Source organism: Nomascus leucogenys, chromosome 15, assembly GCF_006542625.1.
Source record: "Nomascus leucogenys isolate Asia chromosome 15, Asia_NLE_v1, whole genome shotgun sequence".
NCBI classification, from domain to species: Eukaryota; Metazoa; Chordata; class Mammalia; order Primates; family Hylobatidae; genus Nomascus; species Nomascus leucogenys.
Window position 1 is genome coordinate 21,018,859 of NC_044395.1, and position 17,392 is coordinate 21,036,250.

At 40.3% G+C, this 17,392-nt stretch overlaps 1 protein-coding gene and 1 pseudogene across 8 annotated transcripts in view; both read left to right on the plus strand.

The window, feature by feature from the left end:
* The window catches only part of USP28 (ubiquitin specific peptidase 28), a 79,117-nt gene that overhangs the window by 49,674 nt on the left and 12,051 nt on the right, over window positions 1–17,392 (plus strand). For 7 of the 8 annotated variants that reach the window (XM_030829307.1, XM_030829311.1, XM_030829312.1 and 4 more), the window contains 6 exons: window positions 1,149–1,276; window positions 4,752–4,847; window positions 10,566–10,745; window positions 13,017–13,225; window positions 14,449–14,519; window positions 15,893–16,121. In XM_030829307.1, the coding sequence (XP_030685167.1) occupies window positions 1,149–1,276; window positions 4,752–4,847; window positions 10,566–10,745; window positions 13,017–13,225; window positions 14,449–14,519; window positions 15,893–16,121 (913 nt within the window). The remainder of the gene's footprint in view (window positions 1–1,148; window positions 1,277–4,751; window positions 4,848–10,565; window positions 10,746–13,016; window positions 13,226–14,448; window positions 14,520–15,892; window positions 16,122–17,392) is intronic. The other variant, XM_030829308.1, reaches the window with a different exon arrangement.
* Window positions 6,557–7,590, plus strand: LOC105737562 (annotated as a pseudogene).

The following is a 17,392-nucleotide window of genomic DNA, read 5'->3' on the forward strand; positions in this document are numbered from 1 at the left end:
TTCCTGAATTAAAATAGGGAGCCTAACATGAGCCATATGAAAATACATTCACTGTAGAGCAGTGTTGGAACTCAGAGAGCTACTGCCTCCCTGGCTTTTCAAGGAAAAACTGATTCCTAATGGAGGGATTATGTCATATGTACCATCTGTGCAAACCTGGTGCATCCTCTTACAAAAGAGGCAATGTTCACCAGTTATACTTAGGCCTGCGGAGACCTGTATTCCAGGATGGGAATTCTATAAAAATTAAACAAAACAACAAAATTGTCATGCTCATTTAGATTTCACCCTGAGGTGGTCTCACAGCCTGTCTGAATTCACCTCATTATGCTGACAGGGTATGTGAAGGAAACGTTGCTTGCACTTATGGTAAAGGAAACATTTTAAAGCTGTTGAGAGGAACCTCAGACGTACAGGTGAATTGAATAGAAAAGCCAAATCTGATTTAGCTTTTCCTCACCTGTGATCCCTGACAGTTGAGTCTTTTTTTATGTCAGTGCCTTCCTTCTTTGAAACTCAAGTAACATCGTAGGTTGATTTGACTAGCTTCTTTATGAGACCTCTGTAAATTTTTGAAATTCAGAGATTTTTCTTAGACATTGAGAAATTGTAAAACCATGAGGCTATTTCAAATTTCCTTTGTATATATAAAGGAGATTCAAATTATGGTTAATAGACTAAAACAGCATGTAATACATGTACACATATGAGTCTTTTTAGCTGGCACATGGAGTTGTCTCTTTAGCTACATGCTGCTTCGGTCATAATTTCATATTCTGTAGTTAGGCTAGCTGTTTTTAAACCTCTTTTGAATACTGATGATGTAATGAATGAGTTGTGTAGATGCTTAGTGCAGTTCGCATATTCAAGGGTGGTTTATTCTGAGGATGATAGTTGAGTAAAATTCTGTTGACTGGCTAGTAAATTTGGAGTCTTGAGGAATGTTGAACCATATTCTGTAAGAAAATGAGATTCTAAGTGTTCATTCCCTTTAGTGTTTGGGATAAAAAAAGTTCTAGTATGAGTTTGCCTTGAGTATAAGTTCTATACCAAAGGAAGAAAGTTTGATGAGAGAGATTTTAAATCTGGCTATTGTTATTTCCTAAAATTAATTTTTCTTTCTCTCACATTTCTACTCTTAACACTAGCGTTGGTTTACAAAGCTACCTCCAGTGTTGACCTTTGAACTCTCAAGATTTGAGTTTAATCAGTCCCTTGGGCAGCCAGAGAAAATTCACAATAAGCTGGAATTTCCTCAGATTATTTATATGGACAGGTGAGTTCTTGGCTGATTTTTTTTTCCTGATGTATTACAGCAGTAGAGATGAGCATGTACTAAGTATAGTGTGCATAGGAATCACCTGGGAGTCATGATAATATGCAAATTTGGATTCTATCAGTCTAGGTTGAGGGTTTTTGCCTTTTTCTGAGACCTCCCAGGGTTGTGCTCATGTTGCTTCTGATCTCCAGAAGCAAGACTTTAGGTGAAAGCCCTCCTCCTTTTGGGGGTAGGAACTACCTGAATTACAGGGGTGGGGGGCTCCTAGCAGACTTACATTATAGAACGTTAATTTTTTTTTTTTTTTTTTTTTTTTTGAGACAGAGTTTTGCTCTTGTTGCCCAGGCTGGCGTGCAATGGTGCGATCTTGGCTCACCGAAACATCCACCTCCTGGGTTCAAGTGATTCTCCTGCTTCAGCCTCCCAAGTAGCTGGGATTACAGGCATGCGCCACGACACCCAGCTAATTTTGTATTTTAAGTAGAGACGGGGTTTTTCCATGTTGGTCAGGCTGGTCGCGAACTCCCGACCTCAGGTAATCCACCTGCCTTGGCCTCCCAGAGTGCTGGTATTACAGGTGTGAGCCACCGCTCCCGGCCTAGAATTTTAATTTTATAAAAGTCTGGTTGAGACCAGGCATGGTGGCTCACATCTGTAATCCTAGCACTTTGGGAGGACAAGGAGGGCAGATAGCTTGAGCTCAGGAGTTTAAGACTAGCCTGGGCAACATGGCAAAACCCTCTCTCTTAAAAAAAATTAGCTGGGTTTAGTGGTGTGCACCTGTAGTCCTAGGTACTTGGTGGGGCCAGTGAACTCTGTTCGTGTCACTGCACTCCAGCCTGGGTGACAGAGTGAGACCCTGTCTCAAAAAAAAAAAAAAAAAAAACTGGGTGTGATGGCTTGATTTTCTTTTCTTTTCTTTTTTTTTTTTGAGATGGAGTCTTGCTTTGTTGCCCAGGCTGGAGTGCACTGGCACAATCTCGGCTCACTGCAACCTCTGCCTCCCGGGTTCAAGTGATTCTCCTGCCTCAGCCTCCCAAATAGCTGAGATTACAGGCATGCGCCACCACACCTGGCTAATTTTTGTATTTTTAGTAGAGATGGGGTTTCACCATGTTGGCCAGGATGGTCTCGATCTCCTGACCTTGTGATCCGCCCGTCTCTGTCTCTGCCTCCCAAAGTGCTGGGATTATAGGCGTGAGCCATGGCCTCTTTTACTTATTTTTTATGTAGTCATTCTTATCCCATGGTTTATTTTTAGGCATATAACCAGTAGAGTTCTGACAGATATACAGTCAAATAACCCATATCACAGTCAATATGTAGGACATTTCCAGCACCCAAAAGGTCTTCCTTGTCCCATTGTGGTCAATCCCTTTCTCTCCATCCCCACATCTTGGCAACCACTTAATGTTTTTGGACCCTATAATGTTACCATTTCTAGAATGTGGCATTAGTAACATTAATATTTAGTAGGTACCCTGTTCTGGTTGTGTCTTTTCTTTAGGATAATGTTTTTGGGATTCACCCATGTTGTTCATATATAAGTAATTTGCTCCTTTTTATTGCTGAGTAATATTCTATTGTAATATGTACTGCAGTGTTTTTTTTCCATTCACCATTTGGTGATGTATCTAGTTTTAGTCTATTATGAATGAAGCTGCCATGAACATTCACATATAATCCTTGGCATAGTTTTTAGTTCTCTTGGGTAAAATATGTAGGAGTAGGATTGCTTGGTTCTATGAAAAGTGTATATTTAACATTATAAGAAATTTCCAACCTATTTTCTAAAGTGACTATACAATTTTGCATTCCCTCTAGCAGTGTGTGAGGGCTCCATTTGCTCTACATCCTTGCCAGTGCTTGGAATTATAAGTGTTTCTAATTTTAGCCATCTAGTGAGTGTGTAGGAATATCTTATTTTTCTTTTGATTTTTATTTCCTTTTCCCCCATTGAATTATCTTGGCACTTTGTCAAAAATTAATTGAACATATACATGGGGGTCTATATCTGGAGTCTGTTCTGTCTGTTGTCTGGTCTAATGTCAGTGCCATATTGTTTTGATTACTATGGCTTCATTGTAAATCTTGACATCAGATAGTATGAATCCTCCAACTTTGTTCTTTTTCAAAGTTGTTTTAGGTATTCTGGTCCTTTGCATTTCTATGTAAATTTTTATCAGCTTGTCAGTTTCTACCCAGCGGCTATTGGGATTTTTTTTTTTTTTTTTGAGACATAGTCTCCCTCTGTCGCCCAGTCTGGAGTGCAGTGGCGCGATCTTGGCTCACTGCAAGCTCTGCCTCCTGGGTTCATGCCATTCTCCTGCCTCAGCCTCCCGAGTAGCTGGGACTACAGGTGCCCGCCACCACGCCCGGCTAATTTTTTGTATTTTTAGCAGAGACGGAGTTTCACTGTATGAGCCAGGATGGTCTCTATCTCCTGACCTCGTGATCCACCCGCCTCAGCCTCCCAAAGTGCTGGGATTACAGACGTGAGCCACCGCACCTGGTCCAACATCGTAATAATAATATTGAGTCCTTCGTCCGGACATGGTGGCTCACACCTGTAATCCCAGCACTTTGGGAGGCTGAGGCGGGTGGATCACCTGAGGTAGGGAGTTCGAGACCAGCCTGACCAACATGATGAAACCCCATCTCTACTAAAAAATACAAAAATTAATCAGACGTGGTGATGGATACCTGTAATTCCAGCTACTTGGGAGGCTGAGGCAGGAGGATTGCTTGAACCCGGGAGGTGGAGGTCACAGTGAGCCAAGATCACGCCATTGCACTCCAGCCTGGGCAACAAGTGAGACTCCATCTCAAAAATAATAATAATATTGAGTCCTTCAATCCATGAGCAGTGTATAGCTCCATTTATTAAATAAGTTAATAGAGATTTATTTAAGTCCTTATTAATATCTCTCAACAGAACAGTGTTTTGTAAATTTTTAGTGTACAGGTCTTGCACATGTTTGATTAAATTTATCTCTAATTCCTGCTTTTAATTTCATTTTTCATTTGTTCTTTACAAGTGTATAGAATTGCAGTTGATTTGTTTTCTTTTTTTAAATTGATTTTGTGTCCTTTGACTTTACTAAACTCACTTATTAGTTCTGATGTATTTTTTTAGGTTCCTTAAGATTTTCTGCATACTTACATCATGTGGAACTAAAAGGCAGCTTTACTTCATTCTTTACTATCTGCATGCCTTTCATTTGTTTTCCTTACTTTATTGCATTGGTTGTATCTTCAGTTAAATATTTAATAGAAGTAGCAAGAGTGGGTATCCTTGTTCCTGATTTTAGGGGGAATGCATCAGTTTTAACCTTGAGTATGCTATCAGCTGTATGTTTTTCATAGATGCCCTATATCTGATTGAAGAAGTTTCCTTGAATCTTTAGTTTATTGAGACTTTATGTCATTAATGTTTTATAATATAATTGTGTTTATGGGATTATTTACTTAGGTACATGTACAGGAGCAAGGAGCTTATTCGAAATAAGAGAGAGTGTATTCGAAAGTTGAAGGAGGAAATAAAAATTCTGCAGCAAAAATTGGAAAGGTGAGTTTTGGACACCTTCATGCTTAGAAATGTAAGCAGAAAAGACAGAATATTAAAAATAGATAATTTGTTTTTCTTTAAAAATTAACTCAACGTTTAAATATTAACTAGAATATTTTATAAAATAGCTAAGAAAATTTTTTGTGTAAGTGTGAAGCAGTCTTCAAGATCAGCTAGTATTATTCATGGGGGTAAATAATAGTCCCAGACTACTTAAGTGACTCAGAGTCACACAGTTAGTTACTACAGTGTACCAAGGAGAACCTGAGTTCTGATTTTATAGACTTTTTTTCTGCTCCTCTTGCCATCTTTTTCACAAACATGAGAGAAGCATGTGTCACGATGGTGCCGTCCACTTTTGGAAAAGCAGTTTCTGAAGTGTCTAAGATAAAAAACAGTGCTTTTCTACCTAGAGCAGTGCTAACTGATTAAAAGGGCCAATATTTCTGATGCGTACAAAGTTCTTTCTCTTTCGGAGGAATTTTCACTTTTTTGATTGTTGGTTTTACACTATTTCTGTGGAATGATTTTCTGTAATTTCCTTAGGAGTCAGTTTAATTTCTTTCTTGTCTAGATAGATCCCATTGATTTTGCGCTTAAGAAAGAGATCCCATACACAGTCAATAGCTTCTCCTCCCTTTATCCACTTAACAGTTTTCTTTCTATGACCACCCCACTTCCACCTACTCCCTTATTAGGCCATTAATTTCCTTGAAGGGCAACACTTTCTTTACCAGGCCTAAGATGGACCCTGCACTGTACTCCCACCACTACCACTGTAGCTTCCACTCTCACTCCAGAAGAGCTTATACAAGATGTATTGTGACTAGTCATTTGTCTCCCTTAATAGAGACTTAAGCTGAAAACCAGTTCCTCAAATACTGTCCTGGAAGTGATTTTCAGGACTCTTAAGTCTGGCAGTATTTTACTAAACCTTTAAGTTTTAGTGATACTGTGTAAGGCTAGAAATTTTAAATTATTTTTATAGAATCAACCATACCAATTGGATGAGGTATCATGTGCCTATAATCCCAGCTATATGGGAGGCTGAGGCAAGAGGATTGCCTGTGCTCAGGAGTTTGAGACCAGCCTGTGCAACTTAGCAAGACCCCATCTCTCTCTCTCTTTTTTTTTTTTTTTTTTTAAAGATGGAGTGTCGCTTTGTTTCCCAGGCTGGAGTGCAGTGGCACAATCTCAGCTCGCTGCAACCTCTGCCTCCTGGGTTCAAGCGATTCTTCTGCATCAGCCTCCAGAGTAGCTGGGATTACAGGCATGTGCCACCATGCCCGGCTCATTTTGTATTTTTAGTAGAGACAAGGTTTCACCATGTTGGCCAGGCTGGTCTTGAACTCCTGACCTCGTGATCCACCTGCCTCGGCCTCACAAAGTGCTGGGATTATAGGCGTGAGCCACCGTGCCTGGCCCCTATCTCTTCACAACAACATAAGAGACCCCATCTCTTCACAACAACATAAAAGAAACGAGAATACTGATGTTTTATAGTTCAAAAATACCAATTTACCAGGAGACAACAGGGTATTCTGGATTTTAAAATAGAGTATAGGAGCATTTTCCTTAGCATGATAATACTTTTGTTTTAAAATAAAATGAGACCTTCGAGTTGTACTTTCATGAGGCTAGAGGGGCCAGGGAATGTATTCCCCCACTCCCCAACCCCACCCTCACACCCTCCACCACCCACTGTCCCCATGTCTATCTGACTCCTCAATCTGGATTTGGTGGAACCTGCTCCCAAAAAGGCATTAGAAGGAACTGCCAAGCACTAAATTTTGTTAAGAAATGGCAACTTTTGGAACAGAGAGGCTTTCTCAATAAAAAGAACCAGCCCCCTAGCAAGACACCCAAGTTGCAATCAGAACCTCCAAAGAAAGAAGAAACTCCTAGGGTGCATGGCACTTGGAAGACCCCTGCCTTCCCAGAAAAGAAGGCAGCTGCCTCCAGCAGTGTGTCAGAAGAGTCCCTGGACAGGAAAGCTGCAGTGTCTTGGCTGTCCCCTGCCCCTTCAAAGAATGCTGATTCTGTTGCAGCTAAGTAGATTTGCTGGAGGTGCCCTTCTAAAGAGTAACAGCCACCCAACCCACTCCCAGAAGAAAGGCCCCCAGAACAAATCTTGTCAGGTCAGCGCCCCACAGAACTCTACCCAAGCTCACTCAGAATAAATGCTTTGGAGCATCCCAGAAGTTGCCAAGGAAGAATAGTGGCACTTGGCTGTGAGATGCTGGACACAGGACCCAAGGGGCATGTTACTTTCTTGGTTCCACGTAGCACTGTCAGCTACAGTGGAGATGCGCTTCATGACAAGTACATCCTTCTCCCCGGCCGCACTGTGGACTGTCAGACCAGGTGGAGTGGTGTCCAGAAGCAGCACATGGTGAATGCCATGCTCTTCAAGATTGCTCATGGCATATCTTGAAGATACAGGGAAGATGGTGGTGGACATGCCATCCACAATGACTTCAAAGCCCTGGTACTTTCATCCCAAGCCCCTCACCAGTGACAACTCCCATATCCCCCTTCTCCCCCCCAACTGGAAGGCTGATTGCCCAGTGAATGTCACCATGTCTTTGAAGCATCTCATCAAGAATCTGCTGAATTGGGACATCTGGGTTGGGAAAATAGGCATTCCTCTGTGGAAGACACCCAGGCCACCATGGAGCTATACAAATTGGTTGAACTCAAGTGAGAAGAACACCTTGCCCAGAATTCCTCGAAAGACTGGTGACAATGGGGATGTTGGTGATGTGGGGGAGTCAGAAGCAGCACCAGGAGAAATAGGGCAGTGGACCAGTGGACATCTCAACTAGTTCCACATCTTTGGAAGCTAAAATTGTTGGCAAGAGAAAGGTTCTACTCTAGATTTAATATCCATTGAAATTCCATCTTTGGTGTTATGTCCTGTGTCTAGTTAAGTGTCCCATGGGAGGAAGACACCTCCATGTCAGAACCAGCCCTGTGCCTTTTACCTCTTACATGGTGCTATACCCAGGTCCCAGGGTGCTCTGTGCCAGTGAAGCATTTTGAATTTCAAGGGACAGGGCATACTGGGAAATGTAGTTTCCCAAAATGCCTGATCACTAGAGTGGCTATATGGCTCATTTTGTGCCTCTTCTTCTTGAGTAATTAACAGCACCTTCTTTCACTCTCAGAAGTATCCTGGTTTGATAATAAATTATATGGTCCCATTCCTAACACAGCCTCTGCCTTTGGCTCACAGTCTGCATCTAGCCTGTTTCAGGACATTGCTCGTTCTTCCTACTTGACTGCCAGAGGTGCCATCGCAGGTGAGGTTTAGTTCTCCTTAGGGTTCTAAGGCAGCGGAGGTAAGACAGTAGCTTGGAAGTCAACTTTTCTGATTTAGGAAAGCAGTCTCTTTCCTAAGGTAATAGAGGATTTATTTCATATAGGTCCCAGTTGGTAGGTTAAAAAAGAATTTGTAAAGTGTTTCTAACTCATTCATGCTGGAGGTTGCAAATTTTTTTGGTGAAAAATACGACCTTGGCAATGACCTTGAGCAGTAGGATATTAAATAACTCCCACAAGCTTAGCATTCCAATAATGGAACACTACGCATAAATGGGTTAATGGTTTTTAGTCTGGCCGGGCGCGGTGGATCACTAGAGGTCAGGAGTTCCAGACCCGCCTGACCAACATGGTGAAACCCTGTCTCTACTAAAAACACAAAATTAGCCAAGCGTGGTGGTGCATGCCTGTAATCCTAGCTACTCGGGAGGCTGAGGTAGGAGAATCACTTGAACCCGGGAGGCGGAGGTTGCAGTGAGCTGAGATCACACCATTGCACCCCAGCTGGGCAACAAGAGCAAAACTCTGTCTCATAAATAAATAAATAAATAATTGTTTTTAGTCTTTATCTTGGTAAACCAAGCCCCTAAAAACTCTAATTATTCTCTTGATACATTTTTATAATGGAAAAAATAAAATGACTATAAATTTCAGATTTTTTTTTTAAGGTTACATATACCTGCTTGTATATGTGTGACACAGTCCTGGGAAAATATAAAAGAAACTGTTAATGGATACCATTAGGTGGTAGAACTGAGATGAAGGTAGATGACTTTTATGGTCCGTTTTATACTTTTTTGTATTTGAATTTTTGTACCTGGTACATGCATTACTTTTACAGTTTAAGAATAAAAATGTTGGCCAGGCACAGTGGCTCATGCCTGTAATCCCAGCACTTTGGGAGGCTGAGGTGGGTGGATCAGTTGAGATCAGGAGTTCGAGAGCAGCTTGGCTGACATAGCAAAACCCTGTCTCTACTAAAAATATAAAAATTAGCTGGGCATGGCACCGCACACCTGTAGTCCCAGCTACTCGGGAGGCTGGGGCAGGACAATTGCTTGAACCCAGGAGGCAGAGGTTGCAGTAAGCCAAGATCGTGCCACTGCACTCCAGCCTGGGTGACGATGAGACTCTGTCTCAAAAAAAAAAAAAAAGAATAAAGATGCTCACTATTTCTTCTGTAAGATAACCTTGATATATTTTTGAAAATTGAATTTCTTGTATATAGTATAGACATCTTTTTTTTAAACCACTTTTGCTCTGATTCTACTAAACTGATAGAGGTGTACATTGTATGAAGTAGTTGGTCCTAAAAGTTGTATAAAGGAATTCAGTAGATGAAAATGATTATGTCTTGTCTTCTTTTTTTTTTTTGGTGTTTTGTTTTGTTTTTTTTTGAGACAGAGGCTCACTCTGTCACTCAGGCTGGAGCACAGTGGCATGATTTTGGCTCACTGCAGCCTCAACCTCCCAGGCTCAAGAGATCCTCCTGCCTCAGCCTCCCAAGGAGCTGGGACTACAGGGGTATGCCATCATGCCTAGCTAATTTTTTTCATTTTTTGTGGAGACGGGGTTTTGTCATATTGCCTAGGCTGGTCTTGAATTCCTTGGCCTCCCTGAGTACTGGGATTACAGGCATGAGTCACCATGCCCAGCTGAAAATTGTTATGTCATAAAATTGAAGATAAGTTTCTTAAAGAAAAATTTTTCTTGTGTAAGTATTGTATTAAAATGCAGCAAACCTGGGAAGAATTAAAGTTGTAAAATGATGACTTAAAAATTGCCAGGCACGGTGGCTCATGCCTGTAATCCCAGCACTTTGGGAAGCCGAGGTGGGCGGATCACGAGGTCAGGAGGTCGAGACCATCCTGGCTAATATGGTGAAACCCTGTCTCTACTAAAAATACAAAAAAATTAGCCAGGCGTGGTGGCGGGTGCCTGTTAGTACCAGCTACTGGGGAGGCTGAGGCAGGAGAATGGTGTGAACCCAGGAGGCGGAGCTTGCAATGTGCCAAGATAGTGCCACTGCACTCCAGCCTGGGCAACAGAGGGAGACTCTGTCTCAAAAAAAAAAAATAAATAAAAGATACATTAAATAAATGACCAAAGCCTAAATGTAATATGACATCATGAGAAAGTGTAACTGGCATGACTTTGATTAGCAGCCCATTCGAAATGTTTCCTGCCAGATATAAAACTTCAGATTGTTGGCAATTTTTAGTTTTGTAGTTAGAGAATTTTTACCCTATAGATTGTTTGAGGACCCTATTAAATATTGTATAGCCTCTAGGAATAAGCCTTTCCATTGACTCCCTGTGATAAACAGATCTTTTGTCAGCAACTCTTAAAATACAAAACAGACTTGGGCAGTAGAGTACCACTGTCTTTGTCACTTAGGTATGTGAAATATGGCTCAGGCCCAGCTCGGTTCCCGCTCCCGGACATGCTGAAATATGTTATTGAATTTGCTAGTACAAAACCTGCCTCAGAAAGCTGTCCACCTGAAAGTGACACACACATGACATTACCACTTTCTTCAGTGCACTGCCCGGTTTCTGACCAGACATCCAAGGAAAGGTAATGAAAACATTTTTTTAAAATGGTATGTATTGTTTTTCTGGTATAATTTAAACTATGCACCATCTTTATACCTGATTCACACTCACCTATAAGAGCACAGGAGCTGGGAGCTCTTTGTCTTAAAGGGAAGGGTTTTGTCTTTAAGACTGTCGCTTGGGTGGGAGTGGGCCCACCAGTGCATTTGTCTTATCCGTAGAATTGTTGGGTTATTTCAGAGGCTTCTCGAACTGTTCAGGATAGTGTTCAGGCTCCTCCCAGTGGCACCTTGTTTTGAACTACAAGCCAGCTGCCATTAAAGGCCGTTCTCAGAGGAAACCTCAAGCCCTGCTCTTCCAAAACATCTCATGCTCCCACACTTGAAGTATGCATGACTAAGAAACATCAAAGAAAGAGAGGCTTACTCTTGAATAGAAAATTAGTACTTGAAAAAGAACTGGCTAGAAATAAGAGGACAGCCTAGAGGGGCTTCTCTAGTAGAGACAGAGGGAGGCAAAGTCACAGGAGCCCTCTGATTTTATTCCATCCAGTCATGTGCAACAATCTTTATTGCCTAGAGGAGCCATGATAGGTAGCTGGGACATTTGATATGTGTTACCTGGCTAATAAAAACACTAATACTCAATAAAAAGTTAGACTTTTTTGTCAAAAAATCTTAACTATTCTCCCCAACACATCCCCCCCCACCACCCCACGTATTAATATTTATTCATCCATGTATGCATAGAAATGCTTATTTGGATAGAACATACCAAATGTCAAGAATGATTATCTCTAAGGAGTGACATGAGTCTGGGGATAGGAGTGGGGCTGCTCTTTCACTTTTTATATTCTACTTAGATTTTTTAATTTTTTTAAAAATAGAATCTTTTTATGTATATTATGAAATGTAAATAGTTTTAATTTTTAAAAAGTGGTTCGGCAGGCTATTTAATCAAATAAAATAATAGTGCTTGGTATTAGATTTAAAAATTACAGGGAGGTGTATGTGTGTAATCTCCTCTGAAACTGAGATATCTGTTCTCTTGTTGAGCTTATTTTTCCATAAGTATGGACCTTAGGGAAAAGAGATTTCCATTATTTTGTGCATGTGAGAGAGTGAGGAGGAGGGAGTGAGGGTTTTTTTTTTTTTTTTTTTTTGAGATGGAGTCTCACTCTGTCGCCAGGCTGGAGTACAGTGGCGTGATCTCAGCTCACTGCAGCCTCCGCCTTCTGGGTTCAAGCGATTCTCCTGCCCTCAGCCTCCCAAGTAGCTGGGACTACAGGCGCGCCACCACGCCCAGCTGAGTTTTGTATTTTTAGTAGAGATGGGGTTTCACCATGTTGGCCAGGATGGTCTCGATCTCTTGACCTCATGATTTGCCCACCTCAGCCTCCCAAAGTGCTGGGATTACAGGCGTGAGCCACCACACCCGGCAGGAGTGAGAGTTTTTTTCAAAGTCAAAGTAAAGGAAGTTTATATTTTCAGCTTTGGTGTAAAAGAGAAACCTAACTACAGTTAGAAGCTTATTTTATATTCCTGCTGGTTTGTTGACCTGCAGTTTTACTTTGACAATAGAGAAATTAGCATTTACTTTATATGCTTTATTCTCTGTTAGTTTACAGAAATGACATAAAGAATTTAGCATTTATATTTTGTAGATGAGATATTAATACTTTTTTCCTTGGGTATTTAGCTAAAGTAGTAGAGCTAGGATTGTTTGACTTGAAGCCCTTCTCTCAGAACTCTCCAAGGTGTCACCTGGTGTGTATTCCTGTGAGTTGTGTGTTCAGCTGATGCTTCCTTTTTCTTGCATCTGTGTATTTTGTTCCAGGAAGGATAGTGTCACTTTAGTTGGCTTCATCTTGTAAACTCTGTAGTTGATTCCTTGATTCTTCCAGGCCTAGTCTTCTCTTTTCCATTTTCCTTCTCTTCCCATCCTCAGGGGCAGGAATAATCAGCGATCAGAGAACATGAGCTAAAGACTCTGGCCGATCTGGCTTTGGATTCATTTTCATTACCTTCTAGCTTGGTGAACTTGGGCATGTTGCATAATTTATTTAAACCTTAGGCTTGCAGTTGGTAAAATAGGGATAGAAAAGTATCTACCTCACAGGCCAGTTGTGGTACATGAGATGATAGAGGAAAAGGTTGGCTCCGTACCTTTATAGAGTTAATGCTTGCTCAATACCTGTACTTTTTCATATAGCATCTTGCTTTCCAAAGTACATAATTTAGGCCAAGGTATCTTTTGGAAATTATCATATGAGCATGATTTTTGTCTTCCTCAGTACAAGTACAGAAAGCTCTTCTCAGGATGTTGAAAGTACCTTTTCTTCTCCTGAAGATTCTTTACACAAGTCTAAACCACTGACATCTTCTCGGTCTTCCATGGAAATGCCTTCACAGCCAGCTCCACGAACAGTCACAGATGAGGAGATAAATTTTGTTAAGACCTGTCTTCAGAGGTGGAGGAGTGAGATTGAACAAGATATACAAGGTTGGCTCTTTTAAAACTTGTCAGTTACTCTTTGCCTTTTCTGTTTTTTGACTATTTGGAGGTTAAGCACCTCGGTACACTTCCTGACATTACTGTACATGCTACAGAATTGCCCCCCTGCCGAGATGGAGTCTCACTCTATCACCCAGGCTGGAGTGCAGTGGTGCAATCTCGGCTCACTGCAACCTCTGCCTTCCGGGTTCAGGTGATTTTCTTGCCTCAGCCTCCCAAGTAGCTGGGCTTACAGGCATGTACCACCACACCTGGCTGATTTTTTTTTTTTTTTTTAAGTGGAGATAGGGTTTCACCATGTTGGTCAGGCTGGTCTTAAACTCCTGAGCTAAAGCTATCTGCCTGCCTTGGCCTCCCAAAGTGCCGGGATTACAGGTGTGAGCCACTACCCCTGGCCCATGCTTTTGAATTTTGACATGGTAATTATGACTTCTTTTGCACTTTTAGTGCCCTGTAAGCTTGGCTCACACACCCCTATTATACAGATATGGAAAGATCTCCGCCTCAAAATTTCTGGGATCACCTTTGCTGAGATTTTTTTGCATCTGCTGATTTCTATTTCTGTGGTAGATTATCTGAACTCCAGCTTAAGCTGACCCAGATTTAGCATTTAGCTTTTCTGGGCTTCTACTCTTCAGTCTTTTCTATATGAAGCATGCTTTACTGAAGGTTAATGAGGCAGAGTGTTTGAGCAGTATGCACAATGTAAAATTGGATTATTCAGCATTGTATTCTTAAAAAGCCCTTTGACCTCATTGCCCATATTGCTCAGACTAGCCTTACCCTTTTTGCTTTCTCCTTTTGTCTAGGGAACAAAAAGATGATGGAAATTCCAGATTCTTCCCGGATTCCTATTCAGAGAAATTTAGCTTTACGCTTTGTTCTGCTTTCTCATTTCAGATCCTATCTGAGGCATACATTTTACAGCCAAGTGACCCATTAAGATCTTTTCCTAAACAGCTTACTCTTTGAGAAATTTTGGTGCCAATTATAAAAAATATTTTTTAAAAACCTTAATATAATTATATTGAACTAAAAGCCTTCATAACCTAAAGTACTAGATGCTTTAAAACTGTATACTGTTTCGTGGTTCATAGAGGGAAGCTGAAATCATTAGGACCCTAGCAATATTCTTTGCTTAGTTGAAGTAGCCTGTGTGACATAGAATGAGATCATTTTAATGAAGCCTTTGTTTTTCTTTTTCCAAACAGATTTAAAGAATTGTATTGCAAGTACTACTCAGACTATTGAACAGATGTACTGCGATCCTCTCCTTCGTCAGGTAGAATGAAAATTGATGGGAAAGTAGTCAAAGTATGTGCTGATGGTAGATACAAAAATAAAATTTGATAGTTTTCTTTTAAACCCAATGGGAATCCCCCTAAGATATAAGAATAAACTTAAGATATAAATTGATGTTGTTCTGTTTCTTTATTTTAGGCTAAAGAAAGCAATATACCTTTTACCAACAACAGGACCTAACACATACTTGTTTGAATTCTGCCACATGGAATTTTTTCATATTGTAGAAAGGTTTGCTGTCAGATACTAATAAAAATTACTCACAAAATGGTACTTTAAGTAGTGCAGTGGGAAAAACTGAACTAGAGAACAGTTATCCTTTCTTTCCCAAAGTTCCATGATTCTTCAGGATCTTTAATTTAACAACATGCTTTCAAGCTCTATTTCTGTAATAATAAATTCCAAAAGAGAGTTAGGACGGAAATTCTTAACTATCCACAGAAGCATTTGTTAGAATAAATTCTGGGAATGGAGGGGTAAAGAGCCTCCAGGAGTGTCTCTGAACCTATTCTGGTTAGGGGCATGGACTTTCAGTGGCTTCTGTGTGAATCACCGGAATGGGCAGAATGGCTGTAGGAGGAGAGCCCTGTTTGTAGAATGGCACTGAGGCACAGTCCCATTGCTTAACAGGAATGCACCATGTAAAACTCAGGCTTCCCCATTTTTTCTTTTGTGTTAATTCAAAAATCTTCACCAGTAGTTAAAATAGGTCAAAGTAAGTGTAAATTTAATTTGATTCTGTGACTGACTTTCATCCCTTTTACCAGTATTTAGTTAGCATTTAAGCATTGCTCTATTTTCTCCATATTGAAAATATACAAATGTGCTTTTCAAATGTTGTAACAAACAAGTATGTCATTAAAAAGGTCTTCACTCCAGATAGATAAGTGATCACAACTCTAAGAAGCATGTGGCTGAATTAAATATGTTAACTTAAATTTTGGTGCCAAATAAAATAGGCATGGAACAAAATAGCTGCTAACCTTTGTAGCAATATGCTAAGCATTTTCAGCGTGAGTGGTCAAGGTGATTCTATTTTTAGATTAAACAGGGTTTTGACTTAGAAGGATGCATATGTTTAGGTTATATTTGGTTTTAGATCTGAGGAGTTTAGAGTTGAAAGAGTCTTCAGAGAGGTCATGTAGTTCAGCGATCTGGTTTTCAAGATTTGGGAACTGAGACATAATTGATCAATTCCAAGGCTGTGTTTTTGTGGGCTTCATCGTGAATCAACAAGATGTTTTAATATGAACCCCATATTAATCACATCATAAATAGTCATTTCTTAATAACCTAAACTTTATTAGATTACTTTTCTTCACCTGACTGGAGAATGTACATTCTGACTTACAGGTGCCTTATCGCTTGCATGCAGTTCTTGTTCATGAAGGACAAGCAAATGCTGGACACTATTGGGCCTATATCTATAATCAACCCCGACAGAGCTGGCTCAAGTACAATGACATCTCTGTTACCGAATCTTCCTGGGAAGAAGTTGAAAGAGATTCCTATGGAGGCCTGAGAAATGTTAGTGCTTACTGTCTGATGTACATTAATGACAAACTACCCTACTTCAATGCAGGTAAAAATATCTTGGCAGAATCTATAGATTGGGGAAAATCTGTACTGCTCAGGAAGGAGAATGGTCTTGTACTGCTTTTTAAAAAATTTACAACTTACTATTTTATAATAATAGATTTAAAAGATATAGACAGTATAAAAGGAAATGAAAAGGAAAAACAAGTTTGCTTTACTACTTCCTTCCTTGACGATGGGTCCCACTCCCCAGCAAGTATACAATGTTAGGTTTCTTATGTAGTCTTCAAGACACATTGTATACATATGCTAGATTCTATTTATCTGTATCTTCCCCTCCCCCTTTTCCCCAAATGGATTATTTTTCCATTCAACTCTGAACTTTTTTCGTTAATCAAGTATTTAGCAATCTCTATATTTTTAGAAAAAGAATTTAACTCATTCTGTTTAACAACTATATAATAATTCATTGTGTGGAATATACATATTTTAAAAATTTACTAATCTTTCCTCCCGTAGATAGACTTAATTCTCTAGTTGTTGTTGTTTTTAGTGACATCTTTTTTTTTTCTTGCCCCATCTTAGGGTGCTGATAGTACATATATTTTTGCACCCTTTGGAGAATAACTAAATTTTTTCCTTTCTTTTTCTTTTGAGACAGAGTCTTGCTCTCTTGCCCAGGCTGGAGTGCAATGGCGCAATCTCAGCTCACTGCAACCTCCGCCTGCCGGGTTCAAGTGATTCTCCTGCCTCAGTCTCGCAAGTAGCTGGAATTACAGGTGCCCACTACCATGCCCAGCTGATTTTTGTATTTTTAGTAGAAACGGGGTTTCATCATCTTGGCCAGGCTGGTCTTGAACTCCTGACCTCAGGTGATCCACCCGCTTCAGCCTCTCAGAGTGCTGGGATTACAGTTGTGGGCCACTGAGCCTGGCCCAGAATAACTAAATTTTACAGGTGTATTTGCCTGAATAGTTTCACAGTTTTCATAATACTACTACTCATGCAGAGAGCAGTAATAATTATCATTTATATTACTCCTTAAAGCATGCTTTCAAACTTTTATTTCTCTAAGAACTTACAAATGTGAAAAGGAGGGAAGGAGTTAGAAAATGTTGTCATCTTCATTTTCCAGCTGGATAACAGATTCCAAGAGGTTCTAAAGCTGACTAATCACATAGTCAGTAAATAAATGGCAGTCCCAAAATTCAAATACAATTCTCCAAATTCTGTGGTGTTTTCAATTTACATTATTCTCTCTCTCTTTCACATCCTCTATGAGAGGTCTTATGATGAGCATTTTATAAGTAAGATAAT